Source organism: Stigmatopora nigra, chromosome 10 (genome assembly GCF_051989575.1).
Source record: "Stigmatopora nigra isolate UIUO_SnigA chromosome 10, RoL_Snig_1.1, whole genome shotgun sequence".
Classification (NCBI taxonomy): Eukaryota; Metazoa; Chordata; class Actinopteri; order Syngnathiformes; family Syngnathidae; genus Stigmatopora; species Stigmatopora nigra.
The window spans coordinates 13,765,375-13,789,635 of record NC_135517.1 but is presented as its reverse complement, the minus strand read 5'-3'; the positions used below and the strand labels follow the sequence as shown (position 1 = coordinate 13,789,635).

At 39.2% G+C, this 24,261-nt stretch overlaps 2 protein-coding genes across 2 annotated transcripts in view; both read left to right on the top strand.

Annotated features, from left to right (window-relative positions):
* The first annotated feature begins 77 nt into the window (after positions 1-77).
* LOC144203746 (protein shisa-5-like) lies at positions 78-6,569 on the top strand. The gene is made up of 5 exons (XM_077727326.1): positions 78-218; positions 348-504; positions 2,496-2,659; positions 3,594-3,752; positions 4,287-6,569. The coding sequence occupies exons 1-5, from the start codon at positions 152-154 to the stop codon at positions 4,361-4,363; spliced, it is 624 nt and encodes a 207-aa protein (XP_077583452.1). The 5' UTR covers positions 78-151; the 3' UTR covers positions 4,364-6,569.
* Positions 6,570-9,556: 2,987 nt separating this feature from the next.
* Positions 9,557-24,261, top strand: part of itga7 (integrin, alpha 7) — a 39,297-nt gene continuing 24,592 nt past the window's right edge. The window contains exon 1 of the mRNA XM_077726879.1: positions 9,557-9,947. Within this exon, the coding sequence (XP_077583005.1) occupies positions 9,793-9,947 (155 nt within the window). The 5' untranslated portion in view covers positions 9,557-9,792. The remainder of the gene's footprint in view (positions 9,948-24,261) is intronic.

Sequence of the window (24,261 nt, the reverse complement as noted above, 5' to 3'; positions counted from 1 at the left end):
GCAGCAACCTTTTCTTAATCACACCAAGCTGGTTTTAAGCAGGAATGCTGTTGGGTGACTTGGCTGTTGGGTGAAACATATACGCACAGTACACCCATACATAGAAACGGAAAGTTCTTGAGCTAGTTTTAGTGTGCGCATCTTCGCAGTAATGAGATCGACATTTGTGCCGATTCTCATATTCCTTACCTCTGGTGTGATTATAACGACTACATGGGGTGAGTTACTGTTTCTATATGTTTTTATAGTCCCTTTATCCTTGGTGTCATTTAGGGAAATAAAAGCAAAACTATATATGTATACTTTAATATTTTTTCCCATTCAAAATATGTTGGCTTGCCTTCCAGCTGACGATTGTTCCAGTTACTGGGACGGTAGCAGCATCCATCATGATGGTCGCCAGTGTGGTAGCATGCACTGCTGTGGAACCTGCAGCAATAGATACTGCTGCCTTCAAAAGACCAGGCAGCTCACTCAAGAGCACCAGGAGCTCTGCGGTGACATGTAGTGAAAACTGTATCATAATATCTTCTGTGTAGTTGAACCTCTGACGTTTCCACAAACCAGTAACATGCAAGGTTTCGGGAAAACTTAAAAGGCGTGTCTGTCAAGTAAAATAAAGGTCCTGTAAAGTCAAATTAAAATGAATACATTATTGGACAGGGCTAAAGTTAAAACTTGTTAACAACCGAGACAAATTTTAAAGAATAACCTAATAATTATAATGGTTTAAAGAAGGCTTGTCCTTTCATTGTTTCTATAGGCGTGTCTTGGCCAACTGTAGACAGTCAACTGTCAAATACACTCCCGGCGCATGACAGCGTTAATGCTAATGTCTTTAGCATGCTTGAACCAAATAAGCCAATATACATACATTTCTGGAGAAGACAGCATGTTTCGGAGTGTTACTCTTGGTTTTCATCAGAACAGTACAGTATTTTTTTTTGTAAATGATCAAACATGCCACCCTTCAGCACCCTTGCGATGATCAAGCGGTTCAGAAAATGAACGAATGAATGATCAAATATATCAAAATATCAATTTAGATTTTAGAATAATATATAAAACATTGAATTAAATCTTATCTCATTTTATATTCTGACATTTCCGTCTTTATTCCACTTCTGAAATTATATTGTTGTCGGGGGTCGTACAGGATTATGGCAGGGTCCGCAAAGTCTCAATTTGTGTGGATCTTAATTAACTCTATTTTATCTCCTCATTTTTGACAGTTTATATAATGTCATCTTGTTGTTTAGGCCATTGCGGCAGGAAATGTACATATTAATGTAGGAAATGTACATATTAATGGAAGGAAATGTACATATTAATGTTAACAGGAAATGTACATATTAATGTTAATTTGGTATTGGTCCTTGCTAAAATAGAGAACCAACAGATTTATATAACTCACTTGTTTTGAGCACTTATTTTCAAACAGAACTGATTCATATTCAATTGAACTATTTAGGGCAGCCCAGTGATTGAGTGGTTAGCGCGTCGGCCTCACAGTGTGGGTCCTGGGTTCATTTCCAGGTCAATCCAAGTCTGCTGGGGTTGGCTCCAGCACCCTCATTGACCTCAGTGAAGCTAAAGCGGTTCAAAAAGTCAGATGAGATGAATGATTTAGAATAAAATCATCCAAACAAAGCCGACTCGTGGTGTAGAGGTTCTCTCGCCTGACTTTGGTGCGGGCAGGTGTGGGATTGATTCCCGCTGGTGGCGGTATGATTGAGAGCGAGGATGGTCGTTTGTCTCTTTGTGTCCTCTACGACTGACTGGCGACCAGTCTAGGATGTAGTCTGCCTTTCACCCAACGACAGCTGGGTTAAGCTCCAGCAACACACGTAACCCTTTCGAAGATGGGCGGTATGGACGATGAACGAACAAATCATCAAAATTACCTTACTGCATCTTTATCTTCATAACTATGCACACATTTCCCTTTTACCTTTACTCTATGTAGTAAGGCTAATTGAGAAGTTCCAACTTGTTGATCTGAGCAGGTGTTTGGAGACAAGCCCAGATTGTACTCTGCTAGTCTCACCAAAATTAAGAGGCTCTATCTCACTTGAAACAGAATAATCAAAACAATGTTTATACACCGTTTTGCAACATGTCCAATAATTGCATTTTAAAAATGAAAGCATTAAAAGTGCAACAAAGTGGTACCCATTCATGTTTTTATATGCCTTTTGTCATTACTGTTGTCATAACTGAGCAAATGTCTACTTACTATACTTTCTGCTGCCTATTAGAGTGAGCACCAGCTAAACAAGAAAACATTTGCATAACAGGATATGAACCCATGCTGCCTTCTCAAAAGTCAACTGAGTTTCAGCACTTAACCACTTACTGTATTTTGTATATGATATGACAACAGACTGACATGGGATTTTTTTTTAATAGTGGAAAATTAAACATCAGAGGTTCAACTTTTAAAACCATTTGATTGAAAAACCTTTGTTGATGATTGCTTCACTTTATCTGTGCAGGCCTCGCTTTGAAAAGTACACACGCCCTGCAATAATTGTAGGCAGCATTGTCGGTGTAGTCCTTCCCATTATCTTCTGCGTGGGTCTTATAACCTGCTTTGTGGCACCTTGCTGTTTCCTGTACAAAAAATGCAGAAAAAGACGCAACTCAAATCAACATCAAAGTGAGACTTTGTTCATGTCAATTTTATTCTGCCTTTGTTGTGGCAAAAAAGCTTGCCGAAAAACATACATTTCCACATTATGAGTGGACAAAAAAGCATACACATCTCCATGCAAATATCATTCATTCATTTGTCATTTTGTGAGAGATATTCACAAATGTATAATGGTCAAAATGTGGGTATGATTTGTAGCAATACCACTTACAAAATTGGATGAGTGGTTAGCGCGTTGATCTCACAGTGAGGGACCTGGGTTCAAATCCAGGTCAGTCCACCTGTGTGGAGTTTGCATGGGTTTTCTCCGGGTACTCCGGTTCTCCCCCACACTCCAAAGACATGAATAAGTAAGCTGATTGGACACTCTGAATTGCCCCTAAGTATGAGTGTTAGCATGATTGGCTGTTTGTCTCCTTGTGCCCTGCGATTGGCTGGTCACCAATTCGGCTGGCCCGAAGTCAGCTGGGATAGGCTCCAACATCCCTCGGAAACCCTGGTGAGGCTAAACCGGTTCAGAAAATGAGTTGAGAGTGATAAAATGTATAAAATTTGGCGTTGTGGGTCAATATTTTCAGGAAAGGGAAAATGCTTTATTTTATAGGCTAGTTTGAGTATGAACACAATGTATTACTACTATGTAGTTTAATGGCAGTGCAAATAATAGTGGTAAATGTACTGAACTTTACTTGATAAATGCACTGTAGCCCGTGGATTAAAGTAAAGCTGTTTGAACGTTTAATTCAATCAATCCTTCAAACTCCGTTAGAGGGATCTTACGTACCACTGGTGGTACTCTTACCAACCCCTGGGAAACACTGGTGTCGGGGAATATCCTATCATTCTTCTGCTTGACTTACTGACATTTTTTATTGGAAATAACGATTCTGGTCAAGAGTTGTCTTGTATATGTTCTCACTGACACTCTCCATTTGTGTAGCTGTAACAACCACCTTTATTGCTGTGCCTGCTCAGCCAGTCTCCCCACCTCAGCAGCCGCCATCCCAACCTGGCTACCAGCCTGTGCCTGTTCCGCCTCATTATGGAGGCCCCATTATGCCGTCAGCACCCATGGGGCCACCGCCATACATAGGAACAGGTGAGTTCATACCCAGAAGTAATCTTGAGATAGGCGAGTAACGTATTTTCTCGCATATATATGCCATATTTGTAACTCAAAAAAATGATGACTGAATCAAGGGTATGGGTTATATAGCACGGCTATACTAACTTCCTTATGATATTGACCCTAATAATGTGCTTTTGATTCATATAGGTGCGATGATTTTTCTTAAGATTTTCCCTTCAAAGTAACACATTTGTACGCCCTATGAAAACCCATGAAAATGGGAGTGAAAATTGTGAATCAGTGGCCGGCTTATACCCGGGAAATTGTAAAATTCAACGATTTTAAGGCAATTTCTAGAGTGTGGCTTATATGCGGGGGCAGCTTATATGTTAGAAAATACTGTGTAGTGGAGTGTAGGTCATTTTCCAATGCTATTTTTGTATTTTCATCTTTTTTTTTCCATCAGGTCATGAAATAATCACTAAATAATGAAAATGGTGAACATTTTTTATTTGCCTGCATTGTCATCATAATGTAAAAAAAATGTTTGTTTCATTTCCCCAGTCTATCCGCCAGGTGTTTTACCTCCAGATCAAGATTCTCAACCTCCCTACAACCCTTCCTATGGGTTCAAAAGCTAAATCATATAAACAAAGAAAAGCCATCAACTATCATCAGCATGTATAATCAACAACATCCATAACTACAATTTTGGATATATATACAGTTTTAAATGACTTTTTTTTTTTCCGCACTCACCCGCACACAGTTATACCTGTCCTAACTTTCTTCTTCCTCTCTTTTCCCTCCCCAAATGCTGTCTCCTCAATAATAGTAGACAACAACGTTACTTGTATAAGGTTACATATTCATTGAATGTTTTTGTTGTTTTGTTTCACTATTCTTTGTTCTTCCTTTCTCTGTGTCCTTTTAAACAATGACTATGTAGCTGCTTTCTATGAAAACAACACCAACAACAAACTAAAACAACCCCACGGGGGGTATATCAAACCCCTATGTTCCACTTTAACACAGCACAGCCTATAAAGGTATTCTATTCCCACTCTCGGCGTCCAAAGCAGCTGTTCAGCACACGTAAAAAAATGTTTTTAGATGTCGTTGTATAATGTCTTGAAAATAGCATGTTAGTGTTTATTTCAGTCAACAAATTGATGAATATGGCCGGCCCGGTGGAGCTTGTGGTTCGAACGTCCGCCTTACAGCTCTGGGGTCTTGGGTTCAAATCAGGTCACGTCCACCTGTGTGTAGTTTGCCTGTTCCGCCTGCGTGGCTTTCTTCCGGGTACTCCGGTTTCCTCCCACATTCCAAAAACATGCATGGTAGGCTGATTGGACACTCTAAATTGCCACTAAGTATGGGTGTGAGTGTGCATGTTTGTCTGTCTCCCTGTGCCCTGCGATTGGCTGGCCACCGATTCAGGGTGTCCCCTGCCTCTGGCCAATAGTCAGCTGGGATAGCACCCTTCCACAATCCTAATGTGGATGAAATGGTTCAGAAAATGAGATGAGAGAAAATTGCTGAATATACCCCACTGCAATAAAACCATTTCACCACCAGAGCTCAATGTTGTTACACTTAGAGGACTCAGAGACTACATTGCACATACTTGTATGCCAAAGATAGTCATTTAGTATTTATGTCACATTTCTCTTGTCACCTAAAGTATAAATAACAAAGTCATCAAGCCAACAACACCATACCACTGTTTTATTTTATTTTGACCAAATCCATTTTGTCAACAGCTTCTGTAACAAGCCTGTTCTGCAGCTTAACAACTAAATATTCACATACTAGTGAATATTAGTAGTCTATTTCCTGCCTCTCCGATGTCCCAAAGTGTTCATCCAGTGTGGGAAAACAGCTGCATTCCATTCGAACGTCTTGAGGGAAATATAGTAAAATATATAGCGTGGATGTTCCTGGATTTAATCCCATAAGAAGTACCACACCATTTTATAGCATCCCCCTTTCTTCTGCATTAGTGTCCATGAATCAATACAGTAAAAGTGCTGACTATGGCAGGCACCGACTGTGGAGCTAAAACAGGAAAAATGACCCTGCTCATATATACTGCCTGCTTGACATCTAAAATAAGATCCCTCCTTGAGGTGCTGCTCTGACTATTAATGAGGATTTGCATCAGGAATCTGCTATCAGTATGGCTAATCTATATAAGGGTCTTTTAGGTGTGTAAGTAAATTCTAAACTCTCTCCTAAGGCCTTCTTTGTATATGGCATTTTTCAACATAAGCCATCATATTGTAACATCCTTCAAGGAGAATAAAACTCAATTATACTTATTTTAAGCAAAAATATACAATTAATACCTCATTGTGCCATAATTCTCCTAATAATAAATCTCATCTCATCTCATTTTCTGAACCGCTTTATCCTCATTAGGGTTGTGTGGGTTGCTGGAGCCCATCCCAGCTGACTTTGGGCCAGAGGTGGGACACACCTTGAATTGGTGGCCAGCCAATCACAGGGCACAAGGAGACAGACAACAAGTGGGTCCTCCCTGTGTGGAGTTTACATGTTCTCCCTGGGCTTTTGTGGGTTTTCTCTGGGTACTCCGGTTTCCTCCCACGTCCCAAAAATATGCAGGGTAGGCTTGCTGAACACTCTAAACTGCCCCTAGGTATTTTTGTGTGTGTGAATGGTAGTCTTTATCCTTGCTGCCTGTGATTGATTGGCCACCAATTCAACGTGTCCACCGCCTGGTGCCCATATTTTGCTGGGATAGGCTCCAGCACCCCCTGCCAACCTTGTGAGCATGTATATTTTTAAAAGAAAAAAAATACAAAATAAAGCAACTATATGGTTGAATCTTTTTTTTTTCATTTATTGATTTTCAATTGAATTAAATAAAAAGAATAAGGTAACAATCTAAAATTTAAAGAAGTGTTTAATATAAAATAAAAAATGGTGGTGAAATTGTCAATTAATATTTGTACCATTAATATTTGTACCAAATATACCTTTTTAAGTAAACTAAATGTTTTTTTCTTGAATTGTTATTATATAAGCTGGATTCCTGCTGGTGGCGATGTGGTTGTGAGTGCGAATGGTCATCGGTCTCTATCTGCTCTACAGCTGACTGGTGACCAATCTAGGGTAGTACCCGTCTGTCGACTAAATGGCCGGTCACGGTCTAGGGCAAGGGTATCAGACTCGGGTTGGTTTGTGGGCCGCTTTAACGTCAACTTGATTTCACGTGGGCCGGACCATTTTAGATAAAATATTTAGATTTTTTTGTTTCATAAAGGGATTAAAAGAACTGGATTAAAAGAACTCGATTAAAAGAACTGGATTAAAAGAACTCGATTAAAAGAACTGGATTAAAAGAACTCGATTAAAAGAACTCGATTAAAAGAACTCGATTAAAAGAACTGGATTAAAAGAACTCGATTAAAAGAACTGGATTAAAAATTCAGAATATTCCAATTTTTATAGATATAAAACAATGTTTATTTTAGCTTTTTTAAAAATATAGTTTTAAATTTTACCGAATTATTTTTGAACTAAAAAGACAGAAAAATTGATTAAAAAATGACAATTATTGTTTTAAAAGGGGGCGGGGGGATTCAGGAAATTTAATATACATCTATACTGTTCATTTTAATTTGATCTTAAAACAGAAAGTCGGTACTCATGATTTATTTTCCCGTGCCACACAAAATGATGCGGCGGACCAGATTTGGCCCCCGGGCCGCCACTTTGACACATGTGGTCTAGGGTGTAGTCCGAATTCAGCTGGGATAGGCTCTGGCAACCCCCGTAACCCTTACGAGGATGCACAGTACTGAAGGTGAATTAATTAAATGAGTTGTACTGTATGTTACAAACGTCACCCGTGATGGTTTATTGCGTGCAACAGTTGTGATGTGACAGCTGCAAACACTACTACCCCTACTCAGGTGGTCCAAGCAGCTGACAACACACAACTGGGACGTAAAGTCATTGTAACAGTCAACCATGCGTGGACAGACCTTTCCCACCATGTTCTCCTCTCACAGGAACTGCACAAGTCCAAATTTTTGGGGCTTTGCGTAGACGCTTGATCTAGACCAGATTGTCTCAATAGTGTATGTGCATGTTTTTGTGTATGCGCTTCCTGTTCAACATTTTTTTTTATACGCTGCATTATTTTCTGTGTGAATTCACATACATCATGAGAGATGGTTCACATTACAAAAACAAACAAACATCCTGTTCATTGTGGGGATAGAACAGTGGCGATGGAACAAAAACATTATATGTGAATTTGAGTGTGGCTATTTTTTTAATATTTAACCTTTGATTGGTAGGTGATCAATTAGGGGTTTACCTTGCTTCACACAAAATCAACCAGTATCAATATGAACCTGATAATGAATAAACCATATAGAAAATATATGGAACCACTAAATTATTTTGTTGCCAATAATATTTTTGCTGAACGTTGAAGGCGCCATGTTGTCACGAGCCAGTAAAATAATCTGGAAGTTGAAATCTACAACAATCTTTTGTCTCGTGCATTTGAGTCTGACAAGGTGTGCCTCCACACAATATTTAATTATTAAATATTGCTATTCCACATTTTGTCTGTATACTCAAATGACCTCGTTTTCAATTAACATCAACAAAAGAACAACGGTGGTAATTTTTCAAAAGCATATACTAGACTACGCCAGCTGAGCCTTTAAATCTACAATTTTGTGTGAGAAACCAGCTGAAATGTAATAATAATTTTCAAAGTTGAAAAATATTTTTAAAAGGAAAGAAAAAGTGTTATTACATGTTAAATGGTTTTAGAAAATGTCTCCTACCCTGAAATAAATTTGTAATGAACAGTTCGCACTATGAAAGAAATCATGGACGCAATACAATTTTTTTTTAAAAGTTTCCAAACGTTGACTTATTACAGTTCTCACTTGTGGAAACTCTACAAAAATTCGATGACCGGATTTTTTTTTATCTTCTTTGTTGCAGAATTTTTCATAAATGTGTTGTACAAGTAGAGATAATGACTTTGTGTATTTTTTCAAAAATGGAAGTTTGGGGTAACTTTATTCATATAGGATTTAAAAAATATACTTTAACCTGTTTCACTTCACGCAATACTTATTCTTAGTGACTACAATTTCAACCCATTATTTGAATGTGAATAGTTTGAAGTTGTGTGTCAACTTGTTTGTTTATTTAGAATGACTTAAAAATTCTTACAGTAAGTTTTATCAGAAATCGACACATTAAATTGATATGATATACATTAAATGAAATACTGTAGAATCCTACTCACTACACATGAAATGCTGGATAAAACATACCATAATGATTTTTAAAAATTAAAACTTTTTTGTAGACACTACTATAAATTGTGTCGCCCTTTTTAAAACAGGGACTATACTGGAAAAAAAGATCTTATGGGAAGAAAATAAATCACAATCAAGTAAAACCAACATGATTGAATATAAAAAAAAAATGTATAGACATTCGGTTAAAAGTGACAGAGGTTTTCCAATAGTCTTATGTTTTACCGTCAAAGGGACATGAAATGTGAAGTCTTTTAGACCAAAGATATTAGATACAGAAATCTGTCTGGTGTATTTCTTTTAATATACATTTATTTTTTCTTCAGACACTCAGTCTCTATTCAATTGGCTCCAAGTACCTTGACAACCTTTCCTGGTATTTTGGCAGCAGTCTCTTGAGTGTTGCTGTCAGCTGAGAGCATGTGTGTGTGTGTGTGTGTGTGTGTTAAGGGATGGAAGGGGGAGGAGTGGATGGTGCTATTCAAGGCACTTGTCCTCCCTCATCTCCCCCGGGTGCACAGAGGAGTAGGAGAGGGGGGGTGTTCACAGCACACTTGCACTCTGGTAACTGACGAGATCACATTGAGCCCAGGCTGCACCCCCTTTCACATTGACTGCATCAAAATCCGCAACCAAGAGGATTTCCCGCCAGAGGAGGAGGACTTACTCCTAGGAATCACTCGTGGAGCTTCTGACTCTGGTCTTGAAGCCGCAGCAGGGCATAGGTGGCCTTGGGTAGACATCCTGGGATCATAATGAGTCTACTCTGGGTTCTGCTGACTCTCCTCAACCACGTGTGGGCTTTCAACCTGGATACTACTCACACACTGCACAAGCTGGGAGACCGTGGTACCTTTTTTGGCTTCTCGCTCGATCTACACCAGCAGCTTACACCTGAACCTCAGAGCTGGTGAGTTTCCTAACTTCCATGTGCACCTGTTTCAAACATGTAGGGAATGCTTTTTCTTCAGGTCCTTTGAATTTTTATATCAGATTGTTTTCACTTATAATGCACCAATCATAAAAACAACTTGGAAATTGCTGGTAGAAAAACAGTCACAAACATTATATATGTAATGAAATACAAGGGTGCTCTGAGATTAGAGTGATCTAACTCTAGGGACTCCCACCATCACCAACTATGTCCTTCCGCATATTTGTGCTTTAATCTATATGGAAAAAAATGTTGATACATGCACCATATATTATATTTAACCGAACTGAACTTTGGCATAGTCAACAATCCTTCGAGCAAGACTTTTTAAATGCTAAAATTTAATGAGAAATACTACAGAGAGGCTGACGAAAAGTATGATTTGTGTGTATGTTTTTTGTATTATGACAGTTTGATCAACGAAAATATGAACATAAATGTGGTCTCAACACATGTAGACAGACAATCTAGTAATGCTCAACTGCAAAAATTATTTTTCTTTTTAAAGAAAATAATTAGTCTACGCGGCTTCACAAGGGGAAAAATATCCTTAATTTCTTTTTAATAAACGGCCTTAGAGGTACTTTGATGTCCCGTAAAACCTCTCACAAGTCAGATTTTAGGAGTTTTACTTATTATATACAGTGCATTTTACACATTACCAAGGCTGAGTAAAAAAATTATTAAGTAAGTAGATAGATGGACCAATAGAATAGTGTGTCAGGGACGAGACAGAGAAACAGGTGAAGAATGACGTGATTTAGACCTAAGTACAGGGAAATAGTTCGACAAAGCAGGCCAAGAACCAGGTAACAGCTAAAAATGTTTAATTTTCCAAAAGTCCACAACAGAGTCCAAGGACAAGACTCAGTACCACAAAATGACCAAGTGCTAACGAAAGACAGGGCACCAAGAATCAACTTAGAAGAAACAGGCAGAACAAGGGCCCAGACAGTGGTCCTGCCTCTAACTCTGTAATGCCAAAGCAAACTTTGGGGTGGTACTGCCAGGACACAGGTCACCCTAGGAGAAGATACATGGATGGAATTAGGGAGGACGTGAGTGGCTGCTATAGGGCAAGATGATGCAAAGGACAGGGCAAAGTGGAAAAAAGTCAATTTTTTTTTGTAGCAACTCCTCACAGGACTAGCCTAAAATGTATATTAGTCTAGTGATCAGAAATCCTCATTTTGCCATTATTAAGCAAGAGAAACAAACATAAAGTCAACAATGATAGAAGAAGACTGAACAAAACTGGGGAGGTAGAATACACCAACATGGAGTAATGATATGACATACTTTTGATGAGCATACAAGATAGAGGGAAAGCTGTGTGACTGGACATAAGGAACTACCCACAACAATAGACATGAAATGATCACAAGTACAAGAAACACTGAGGCTCAAACCAGAAGAGAGCCTTACACAATTCATATTTTCAAACATTATTCTTTGAGAGCCATACTCAGAAGTTAAAAGTAAAAATACATGAAAATGTGTGCATTTATTAATCATGTCACCATTTTGAAAGTAAAGTCCCTGAATTCTTTGGAGAACAGTTTTTTCACTTATTAATCAATGAGAGTATGCATGCAGAAGAGTCTAATGAACAAAAATTATTATTAATTGTCGGAGCCACAGTGACGCTTCCATTGGTGCGTTTGGGACTTAGGTTTCTCACTAGCGGTTCACATATTTTACCACACAGGTTAACGGAGAGCCATATACACCCATTAAAAGAGCCACATATGGCTCCCGAACCATAGGTTTCCTACTCCTGGGTTAGATCTTGTCAGTAAAACAAGATTGTCTTCGAACGAATATGCTCTTTATGACATCTGTATATCATATTTGATATTTTGTCATTGGGATGTCATGTGTGGGATAAAGTGTATCTGTTTTGCCACATTTTTGTATCAAATCATTGTTAGGACATCTGTTATTTAACTATGTCGAGGGGTTGCATGTGCACTGTGTCTTTAGCCCATCGATTGAATGGGTAGGGTTGGGTATATGCTGAGTATATGAGATGAATCAGGAGATGGAAGGTACTTTTATCGAAAGCATCATAATATATCCATAAGTTCACACATACTTTGACTGAAATCAGGTTTGCAACTAGATCCCCATTTCAGACATAATTATGAAAAATGAAAAATAGTCATCTGCTAAATCTGGCAGAACACAAATATTTTTTGTCATGACGTCACACGTGATCAGTGTTCATCCACAAAGTTCCCTTTCTACATTTGCTAATTAAAATTATAATTACAGGCACGTCTACTCTATCTTTGTAATAAAAATAAACCTTACATTGTATGAATAAGAACTGGTGGATACCCAGGTTAATTGGACCATCATCCATGTAATAGGAGACTTTTTCTTTTTTCTGCCATTCACTATACATATCTCTAGTAAAAGTAGATGCATTCATTTATTTTCTGTACCGCTTATCCTCACATTGGTCGCTCGGGGTGCTGGAGCCTATCTTAACTGAATTCGGGCACCAAGGACGCAAGGAGACCCAGAGTCCGGGGCTCTGGGAACGAATCCACGACCCCAGAACTGTAAGGCCATGGCAAAAGTAGATGCAAAAAGTAATATTTTTGCGCTGTAATGTATTTTCTAGACCAAATAGGTGAACACGTAATATTTTTCCACAACATCCATTCAGTCTGCCTCAATTTCAATAAAATTTGTCCTAAAATTGAGTTGAGAAAAATCTCAAAACAGTAGTAAATTGTATTTAGTTTATAAAGCTATGCATGTAGATACATGAATTATATATGTTCCTCCTTTTTAAGTCCTGATTGCTCACTTTAGCCATGCCACAGTCACAATGTCGCCTGCTGAGACCATTACTGAAATCACTCTCTAATGAATATGAAAAACAAACTAACAAAAAAAAAAACATATAAATTCTTTTTCCATGAGTGTGCCTGCACCTTATTGTTAATATGTAACTCTCAGCCAAAAGTCTCCTATTGCTTCCTTGCAGTAGGACCCGAGGAGACAGGAAAGTGGTGGCATGGATGATGTGTAATGTAGCTGGTTGTAACATCACTCCTAGGCTATGTATGGATGACTCACTGATATTTTTAGCAAAAATATTGTTGGGAATGCTTGACTCCTTGTATTTACTAGCTGGCCACAAGGCACAGAATGGAATGTTGACTTCAAAATATCAAAACAATTAAATGGATTTATTTGTTCACTAAAACAAATGGAATGCATAGTTTTAACACAACAACAACACAGCATTGCTGAAATCTTTTTTCAACCATTGGTCTAAAACTAGCCCCCAGGGGTGGGCAGTAAAATATTGTGCTACACTGACAGGATGTTAAATATAGGCCTTCATTGGTATTTCAACATTGAAGTGTTGTGCACAGCTTAAATAGTTTGTCAAAGGCTGATTGAAGAGAGTTAAGGTGCAATAGCTCCGAGAAAATATAATAATAATTTAAATGTGCACATATCAAAGGTATACATGGGACATAATGGGCCCATTTACCAGAAATCAGGATATCAGTATAACAACCTCAGCAGTAGCTCGATAGGCTTTATCTTGGAAGCATACTTTATTATTCACAAAACAAATATAGAGAAACTGACTCTCCTGTATGAATAATACATTTCCATTAAGCAGTTCAGATGACAGGTTCTAAAAAGAACAATGATGAGACATCCTGCCCCAACGTGTTGTAATCAGATGCTGGAGTGACTCACTGACTGTTGAATGTGGTCAGGCTTTGTTGGGAATCTTGCCTGAGGTCACACTGGACTCAACTCAGTGATAGTCATAAATGATAAAAATTGCTTTGAAGTTCTTTATCCAGATCTGTATAGCAGAAACTAACACTGTTGTATAATGAAATATTTGGGGATAAACGGGTACCCAAATCTTTACATGCCAGTGTTGTTTGTGTTCCCGAGGAACGGCCAAACTTTTTCTTGCTGCTGTTATTACGATCAAATTCATTTTCATACGGCAGCAAACCAATTTCATGTGGCCCGATTTGGTGGTGCTCCTCAAAAACTATTATCTAAGCAGTTGTTTGGCTAAGACTTTAGTTTATGTTGTAATTATTTTATTGACTACATAGATTTGCCCTAAATATCTTTGATCGCCGTCCCATTAAAATGTTTGTAAGTGTGTTCCTGCTCTAAGAATGGTGAATAAAGCTAAAAATGTACATTGTTGGTATATTTTTTGGTGATTAAGTCAAATTTAGTCTTATAGTGAAAAAAAGACCAAATGTAGTGTACTCACATGATTGGTACTTTGTCAACCTCCGTTCTCCGAAGTATAAAATTAACTGCCGTATTCAGACACAGCGCAAGACAACACTATAGAAAACTTGTGATGAGGTTGCCAGTAAAGCTTCGTCTACTGTCCGAGTCAATTGAACCATCACATTGTATTCAAACATGAAGTGTATGTACCACATGTTTAAAAGAGGTTACGGAATAGATTTAATTATTCTCCAAAGTTTGCCAAACTGTGCTAGGCAGCAATTTTACACCAATGCTTCATTTGTAGAGCCAAAGCAAGGGAATGTTTTGATTGCAAAAAAGCGACAGATTAAAATATCAAATATTAATAATCTCATATTTGTCAGAACAAGATCTCATCAAATCTCATTTGCATTTTAATCCCTCTCATCTCATTTTCTGAACCTCTTCATCCTCACTTGGGTCGCGGGGGTCCTGGAGCCTATCTCAGTTGACTTCAAGCCAGAGGCCGCAGTCACCCTGAATTGGTGGCCAGTCAATCGCAGGGCACAAGAAGACAGATTTGAACAAAAATAGAAAAATGTACAGTTACCTTTGGCAGACCTTCTACATACTCCATTGGCATACAGTATATATATTTTTTTAAGACAGCAGTGCTTACTGACGCTCTGTCCGACACTTCAATAGCCACCCCAAAAACCATTGTAGCAATGCAAAAAAAAAGAGAAAAGCGAGTGATGAGCGCATCAGCCTCAAAGCTCTTGGGTCCTGGGTTAAAATCCAGGTCATGTCCACCTGAATGGAGTTTGGATGTTCTCACCTGGCCTGCGTGGGATTCTTCTGGGTACTCCGGTTTCCTCCCACATTCCAAAAACATGCATGGTTACGCTGATTGGACACTCTATCTTGTGCACTGCTATCGGCTGGCCACCAATTCAGGATCCAGCACCCCAGCAACCCTAATGAGGACAAAGCGGTTCGGAAAATGAGATCGAAAATGAATGAAATTGGTCGAGCAGTTAGTACAGCCCTCTAGTTCAAAGACTAGGGTTCAAACCTGGACTCCAGCCTTGATGTGTGGGCATTTTTCGAATGTTCCTGCCACATCCTAAACATACAACAATTGAATTAGTTCAATACTACAACTATACTCGTACCTAGGTATGAGTGTGTGATTGAATGCATGTTTGTTTCCTTGTTTGATGTCAAACAATGTTGTGTTTTCCCCATACTACCCAAAGTTAGTAGAAATAGGCTCCAGCACCCTCAGAAGCCTTATGAACATAAGCGGCTTGGAAGATGAATTAAAAAATGAAATAGTTGTGCATTCTCTACAAGTGAAACCTATCAAATCACTTGCATTGTTTTTCAGTGCTGGGTGCATCTGGCTAATTACGGTTCGATCTGTTGTGGCATTATTTGCACAAAGAGAGGTTGTAAAAATCAAAGCAGCTTTGTGAGAGACGGCCATCAGCAGAATGGATCTTGAAGCCCACGCTAATTCCCAACTGTTGCCGGAATCAACCATTGCACTGTCTTTGTGCAGCATCGCACACAATCTTCTCATAGTGTGAGCACAAGTGCTGGCTTCTTTTACTTGGCCTTGGTGAAGGTCTGTTGGGGTCTTGGAGTAATTTAACAATCTTGGCTGCTGGTGCCAGACAGACGACAGGGGCATTTCAGTTAGAGTTATGTGTGCATCTGCTATTTATACTGAAATGACAAGTGCTTCTACTTATAACTGAGCACATGCTAAAGACAGGAAACTCCCTGAGTTCAAGCCCCCGGCTGACAATCCGAACAGCAAATTTGGCATTGCACTTCATCAGTCATTCGACCCAGAGGAGCACTCCAAGAAAACAGAAAAACAAAAACAAAAAACAACTTAGCATGTTGTTTCCCATCATTAAGTACGATAATTAGCTTAACTCTGCTTGTCTGTTGGTTGGTTGGTTGTATATAGTACACTGCCTGAAATAAAAGTTCAAACTAATATTTTGTTGGATCGCTTTTAGCTTTAATAACAGCACACAATTACTGTGGCATTATTCAATAAGCTATTGCAGTGTCACAAGACTTATTTTTATATATTCTTGCATTTATTTTTTTACCAATCACCATTCATCTAAGGCGGCCCGGCGGCTGACTGGTTTGCAGGTCGGCCTCACAGTGGGAGACCTGGGTTCAAATCCAGGTTGTTTCACCTGAGTGGAATTTGCATATTCTCCCCAGGCCTGAGTGGGTTTTATCCAGGTACTCTAGTTTCCTCCCACATTCCAAAGACATGCAAGGGGTGGCTGATTGGGCACTCTAAATTGCCCCTAAGTATGAGTGTGAGCGTGAATTATTATTTCTCTCCTTGTGCCCTGCAATTGGCTGGCCAGCAAGTCAAGGTGTTACCTGCCTCTTGCCTGAAGTCAGCTGGGATGAGTTCCAGAATTCCCTGCGACCCTAGTAGGGATAGGAAGTTCAGAAAATGAGATGAGATGAGACCAATCAGCTTGCATTGATGATTTTTTATTCAGACCGCTGTGCAAGGCCTTCCCCAGCACATCCCACAGATTTCAAAGGGCTCAACAGTGGCCAATCTATGTGCTGTTTCTGACTTGATCCACTACAGTAACCACACATCATAACACCACTCCCATAGGTCTGTTCAAGATGCATCATTCCTGGGTGGGTGGGCGCATCACTATATCTCCATCTGCCCATCACTTTGAAATAGGGTAAATCTGGACTCATTAAACCACACAACATTCTTCTATTGCTTCAATAATCTTTGATTTGCTAGAGAGCATTAGGATTGTACTTTAGATAAACATAAAATAAATGTAGTACATGAAAATAAATATAGAACGAACAATTTCACTTTTTCCAGTTTACGATGCAATTTGCCTTTTGCACGTGGTCAACTGAGATAGCTGACCAGGTGTGTTGAAAATTAAAAAACGAAGGAATTTCCCTTTGAAATAGAAAATTAGGATGTAAATCAGTTTATTCCATTTGAAATTGTAAAAAAATACTATTGCAAGTATCAGAATATTGGTTTTAGGTGGAAAAGATGGTGGACCCATTCGCAGGTAAATACAAGGTGCAAATAATATCAGGGAATTCAAAAATACAAAGATGAAGTGACAAGGACGCCACAAGAAGTGAACATACAAACTGGACCAAAATACACATACATGGGTTAACGAGACATGGAGAACAGGTGAATGACACTCAGACAGCTGATAGGCTGAGACACAGGCGAGGCGACAAAGACGAGAAAGCAATGGACAATCACAATGACAAGTTACACACCGGGAAAAAGTCAACTATATCAACCCCAACTCCAAAATACCCCAAACTTAGAATCTTTGAGGTAATGATTTTGATCAAGGGGTTATATGCACCCTGATCCATTTAGCCGCCAATTGGAGATTGTTCGTAGACAATCAACAACTCACACTGAATTTTCAAATAACCTGCATTACACACGTTAGCCACCAAACTGCTTTGCTTTTGTATAAATTGCTGAAAGTCTTGCAACTGAAATATTAAAAATGTTGCATGCATTTTCCTGCCTTAGATTTTAGTGGGAGTCAAAGAAATCTATTGTGCTTCACATTCATCCTCTAAGCCCTTTCGGTCAGTTTTTGTATGCTAGAAGTGATTTCAGTTTGGTAACATCTAATCACCAGAAATTATTGTGTAGGTGACAGCTGGTTATAAATTGTTGACGTTTTAGACAAATGTGACAGGTATGTGGGGATACAGAATACTGAGAAAGGTACAGCATCCATGCTCTAAAAACAACTTTATGTGTGTACTACAGTTTTGTGTTTAAATGGCATTACTTTTTTTAGAATGTCATTTTTAGGTCGTTTTTGGTCATATTTACTAAATATTCTAGCCTGTTTAATTGTGCTATGTATGTCCATAAACCTGTGTGTGACTTGAGAGCCTGTTGTCCAAAATCTTCACTGGTCTTTGTAGGTTCCCCCTTCACAAGAGGGTGCTTGTCTTGTCTTTTTCGCCGCTACTCTTTCGTATATAAAAGATATCTACGAGCACTGGGCGGAGCGTTGCATTTTTTCCATTGTTTTTTGCGTCACTCAGCGCCAATGCCGGAGCGATCGCTAATACGAGGAATATAGTATATTTCTTCTCGTTGGCTGCTCATGAGAACATCAGGGGCACTGGTTCTTTCCCCCGCAACTCCTCGTGTTATATCTCTGGTTGCAACTACCACTTTGTAATGCCCCTGCGAGCACTGGGCGGAGTGTTGCATTTTTCCGTGTCCCCCCCCCCCCCCCCCTCTTAGCCTGTTAGCTCCCATTAAGAGAGCGATCGCTAAATCAAGACTACTTTTCGTTGGCAAGTGGTCGTGCGTTATCCTATTGTGAGGACATTTGTGTGCATCAATTTTGGAATATTTTGAAGGGAATACAACAGCAAACAGACCATCAAGAGCGAACGTGCAAACAGCCAACCCAGAAGAAGGTATAAAAATGTCAAACAAAATTAGAATTGATTTTCTTGTAAAGTTAGATTAAACCTATTTTTGAGTGTCTGCATCCTAATCCAAGTTCATTTAAATTTGTTCATGTTATTAAAAGATTCACCTGTGCAAAAACTCTCCCCCGCTCATATTTTTTTCCAATCCAATATCCTGTTTTTGGTGTTTTTTCAGGGGAACAAATTAATTTGTTTTTAGTTCATTTAAATAGGAAACATTCGTTCGAGTTACGAGAATATCGACATACGAGCTCAGTCCCAGAACGAATTAAGATCGTATCTCGAGGTGCCACTATACGTGGGTAGAAGATAAGTACATAAGTGTGCCAAAGACACGCGTGTCACTTCAATGTCAAAATCAATGTTTATGCAACATGGAAGTTTCCACAAAATAATATGGAATTGACAAAAAAAAAATCCAAACTTGGCATCACACACTGCAGTTTGATGGTAGCCTAAGATTGTCCTACAGTTCATATTTGCCTTTTAAAGGAAACCATAAATACAATGTAGCTGGTGATAAGAATGAGTTTGACATCCCTGCCTACGACCTTTAAATCTGCGTCATTATGTCCTTGCACCATTTCTTCACACACAAAATGGACCAGTTGTTTTGCATCACAAAAGCACAATAAAAGACCCCTGTGGCCCCTATACACACAAATTTTCCCTTCCTCCATCTTAGTGTTTGACAACAGCTCCCCCGACTCCCTAACTCAATTCATGTTCTGTCTACTTTTGTTGTTAAATCTCCTGCAGCCCATTCACGTGAAAATCTTGGCAGCGCATCCAGATCCCCAATTTTTCCCGCTCCTTGCCCAAGGATTTATGGGACTTGTAGCATTATTACAGTACGTGTTACTGCTGTCTATTTAGTGCTTTTGCATTTCTCCGCCGGTTTCCCCTGAACCTGACGCTTGACGAGAAACATTGGTGCCAGGCCTAAAAGCTTTCAGGAATATTAGTGAAGTGAGAGAGGGGCAATATGCATCGTCAGCTGGAAAACCAGTAGTACTTTAATTGTACTGAGTGCAGGAAAGCATGGAATTGTTTCGATGTGGATATAATCAGAGACATGATGGTTTGTTTTTGTTTATTAAAGTGTCATCAAGGTTGCTTCAGGAGAAAAGATGTTGATCTGGGCAGCAGTTCCAAAAGGGAACTCTGGAGTTTAAAAAAACAAGTCCTGAGTTACCTATCTGTGTGCAGTTATCGATCAGATGATAGCATTGCCATATAGCAACTCTAAAGGATGCCTTTAGATTGAGAAAGTTTGTGTAAAGAAAGGAATATATTCATTCATTCATTTCCTATACCACTTATCCTCACAAGGGTCACTGGTTCGGCCAACTACGGGTACCAGGCAAGACACTCCCTGAATGGGTGGCTAATCATTCAATGCTCACATGCATACCTAAGGGCAAGTTTAAGTGTACAACCAGCCAACCATGCAGGTTTTTGGGATGTGGGACGAAACCGGAGTAACCCGTAGAAAACCCATGCAAGCCTGGCGAGAACATGGAAACTCCCCACTGGTGGACTGACCTGGATTTGAACCCATACCTAAGGGCAATTCAGAGTCTCCAATCCGCCTACCATGCATATCTTTGGAATGTGGGAGGATACTGGAGTACCCAGAGAATATCCACACAGGCTGGTGGAGAACATGCATACTCCGCACAGGTGGACCGACCTGGATTTGTACCTAGGACCCCAGAGCTGGGAGGCCAACGTGCAGACCACACAAGCCGCCGGACCGCCATACATAGCTATCATTAAGAACAGTATATATATTTTAATGTCATGACAATGTAATCATTTTTTTATATATTCACTTAGTTTACGAAAACTAATTTACCAATGACTGAATTGTCTGTGCTATTAATTGTTGGGTATCATATGATTTTTGTTTTGTTTTGTCTCATATCATAAAAATAAACCTTGGAAAATGTTCAAATCGTTTGCCAATGTGTGTTACAAAATGGTTGCCAATGTGGACGGTTTGTTAAATATCAACAATCATATTCAGGTTCTTCTTCCGGAACCAATTATTTAGTAGTACCACTATACTTTTGGGATTTTATTTTACAAGTTCAAGCATTGGGCTTTAATTGTGGCAAAACTTTAGGATGTTTCGGTGTCAATAATTATATCATCAGTGCCCTGAGAATGGTCATTTGCATATTGCTCAAAAGAGGGGCTATTTCGGAAATTGAGGGGTATGTGGCTTGATGATTGGGTCACTTGCGTCATATGCGGCCCAAAAATTAAAAGCACACATTTCAGCATTGTACAAAATAGAGTAAGGGCTTGGAGCCAACTGTCATTATGTTAATAATAAAAACAAGAATATATTGATGAGTTTTAATCAGCCAAAGAAAAAAAATGGCCTCATTTTAAACATACACTATTTTTCTTCTACTTTAAATATTCCTGAAAGGTACTTGGCAGTTTCTCCACAATGCAAGGATCCCCACTTGTTTACGGTTCATTGTAGAAATGTACCAATTTGTATTTTATTTTACCGTCTGGGTGCTCAATAATTGAAAAAAAGAAAGAATCACCAAATTGGGCTTAATTTTACGAAAGTAAAAAAAAAGAACCCTGAAATGATCCGCTTCAAATGCTGCAACTACAGCATTCAGTCTACATCCAGACCATTTAACACTGAGGGAATTCACAGTTTGTCAAATGTTTTTTAATTACCTACCGAAACTAATTATTGCATTGAGTCAGCTCCCATGACAGTGAATCGCAGAATCCCAGAGGGGTTTTTCCATGGTCTGCCAGCTGTCTCTGTCTTTCTCCTTCCCATTTTATTATGAATTAGCCTTGTCCTACGTCTTTGGCCCATTGTTAAACGCATACTGATTCATAACACTTAATTCTCAGCGGTTACTTTCTGTAAAAATTTTTTTTTTACCAAAAATGACTATTTGAAAGATGATGGGGGTTTTCTGGAGCGTCTTTTTCTTTTTCTGTCATCGGTCATCGTCATGTGTCTGGGTAAAGATTCAGGTATCTAACTGCATGCCTCCATATGCTTTTCTTTGCGAATGTGTTAGCACATCTGACCTGGATGAACAGTATTTAACATTTTTAACCTCTTAAGAAAAAAATGGTAAAACATGGATTAGTTTATTGTTGACTTTTTATTAACTAGAATATGATTTCATCTATCACTTTGTCATTGGCCACCTAATGGTGTAGTGGTTCACTCACCTGACTTTGGTGCGTGCTCGATTCCCTGGTGGTGGTATGATTGTGAATCTGAATGGTCATCTGTCTCTATTTTTGCCCCATGGCGACTAGTCAATGATGTAGTCGAGGGGTGGCCAAGTCCGGTCCTCGAGAACCCCTATTGGGTCTGTTTTCCATATCTCCCTCCACCAACACAACTGAATCAAATAATCTGGATCAGTATCAAGCTTCTGGACAGCTTGCCGATGAGTTGATTATTTGATACAGATGTTGTAGAAGAGGGAGATATGGAAAACAGACTGGATAGGGACTCTCGAGGACCGGACTTGGCCACCCCTGAGGTAGTCCTCCTTTTGCCCCAAGTTTTCTGGGATAAGCTTCAGCAACCCTTGCAACTGTTCAGAGAATCGGCGGTATGGCTGAATAATATATGCATGAACAATATAATTGACAAAAAAATGGCAGTCAACCATGCACAACTCTCTTGGGTATTACCATAAAACTGGATGTCCATGTCATGAGGGTGAAGCGTGCGGGTATGAAAAGGAGGAATGCACCCAATTGCAGGGAAACAAGGGCCAGGCCGAGTGACGGTAACTCAAAAAGGTTTAATCAACTTGACCAAAAACTAAGTGCAAATGAAAAACTAAAGACAAAATGTAAAATTCAAAGACATGGCTTGGAAGGGACCTGGCAGTACACACATTGAAATGACAGCAACCTGACACAACTTGACAGCAACTAAGCAAAACCGGACAATAACGCAACCAGAGCTGGGTTAACTAGACATAGGGAAAATATATACCTGCACATCTGTCTGTTTTTAACAACAAAAAAAACTGTAGCATATTAAAAAAAAAGTATTCACAGCCTTTAAAAACGGAGATATGACAAAATGTTACCGACTGGGTCATTAAATTTGAACTGTTAAGTACAGTAATGTAAGGACAGGTTTTCCTTTATTTATTCATTTTCTAAACTACTTATTCTAATAAGAGGGGGGCACTGGAGCCTGTCCCAGCCAACTTTGGGAACCAGGTGAGGGACACCCTGATTTGGTGGTTTTCACTCATACCTATGGCCAATTTAGAGAGTCCATCCAGTCTATGGCCCTGGGGCTTGAGGGAATAGCATGTCGGCCTCACAGCTCTGGGATGCTGGGTTCAAATCCAGATCAGTCCACCTGTGGGGAGTTTGCATGTTCTCCTTGGGTTCTCTGGTTTCCTCCCACATTCCAAAAAACATGCATGGTAGGCAGATTGAACACTGTAAATTGCCCCTAGGTGTGAGTGTGAGCATGAATGGTTGTTTGCCTGCTCCATCAGGTGGGACAGGCTCCAGCACCACCAGTGACCGTAATGATGATAAAGCGGTTCAGAAAATAAATAAAAATAACTCATTTTAATCTTCCTTGATATACTGTGTAACTGCCCGCGAGAAGCAACTCACTTTTACTATAAAAAGTAGTCCATCCAACTGTTTCATGGTCAGATGTAACTCACTTTCCAAAGTAACACAAACACACTGGTATATCAGCTAATGTCTGCCTCCCTCTCCATTGAAAAAACAAATCACCGATATACAGCTCAAAACTCAGTCCTTTCATCATAATCTACTCTCTGATATAGTAGCTTGATGTGCATCCTTCAGAAGCAGCTTACTGATCATTTCTATGGTAGTTATAAATTACTTTAATTTAGTACCTGGAATCCTGCTTAAATTGTTGCATGTCCATCAAAAAACAAAAACAAAATTACATCATGTGTATTGTTTTTGCATTAAATTTGAGAAGAATATCGTCATGGACCATGCAAAAAAAACCCATGATTACCAGATTTGTGTATACAAGTGCATGAGAGATTGAAATTTTTAGTCTGTAGAATGCAGAGATGTGACCTCCTTGTATATGGGTAGGGTGGGATTGTACAAATGAATGGGGGAGGAGTGGGGTCAGATGGTGGTGAGGTGGCTGAGGGTTGGGGTCAATGAACATTGTGGGAATGAAGGAAGGGCATCAAGTTGATGTTGCGTTAGCAGTGTTCAACCACACGTACTTTGTAAATGAAATTCTTCAAAGGAAAAAAAACACGTTTTTACAACTGCAGTAATACCTTGACATACGAGTGTCCCAAAATAGGAGAAATTCGAAAAATGAGGAAAATTCCAAGTTATTAGCGCGTTGCCGTGCAAAAAGATCCCCAACTCTCTGTCCGTCTCTCTCCCCTCTGCAAAATCCGTCTAATTTTAGTACTATCAAACACATTTTAGTACCATTAAACCACTGGTTAATCAAATCAAATTAAAATCATAACCACATCGCTTGTTACATGTGTGGTGTTATTGAGAGTTTTGT

What these genes read in the sequence shown, in the direction of transcription:
- LOC144203746 (XM_077727326.1), top strand. Translation starts at nt 152, where the DNA reads ATGAGATCGACATTTGTGCCGATTCTCATATTCCTTACCTCTGGTGTG. An exon ending in CAACTCAAATCAACATCAAA is followed by an intron (nt 2,660 to 3,593) that starts GTGAGACTTTGT and finishes CCATTTGTGTAG; the next exon opens with CTGTAACAACCACCTTTATT. An exon ending in ACCGCCATACATAGGAACAG is followed by an intron (nt 3,753 to 4,286) that starts GTGAGTTCATAC and finishes TCATTTCCCCAG; the next exon opens with TCTATCCGCCAGGTGTTTTA.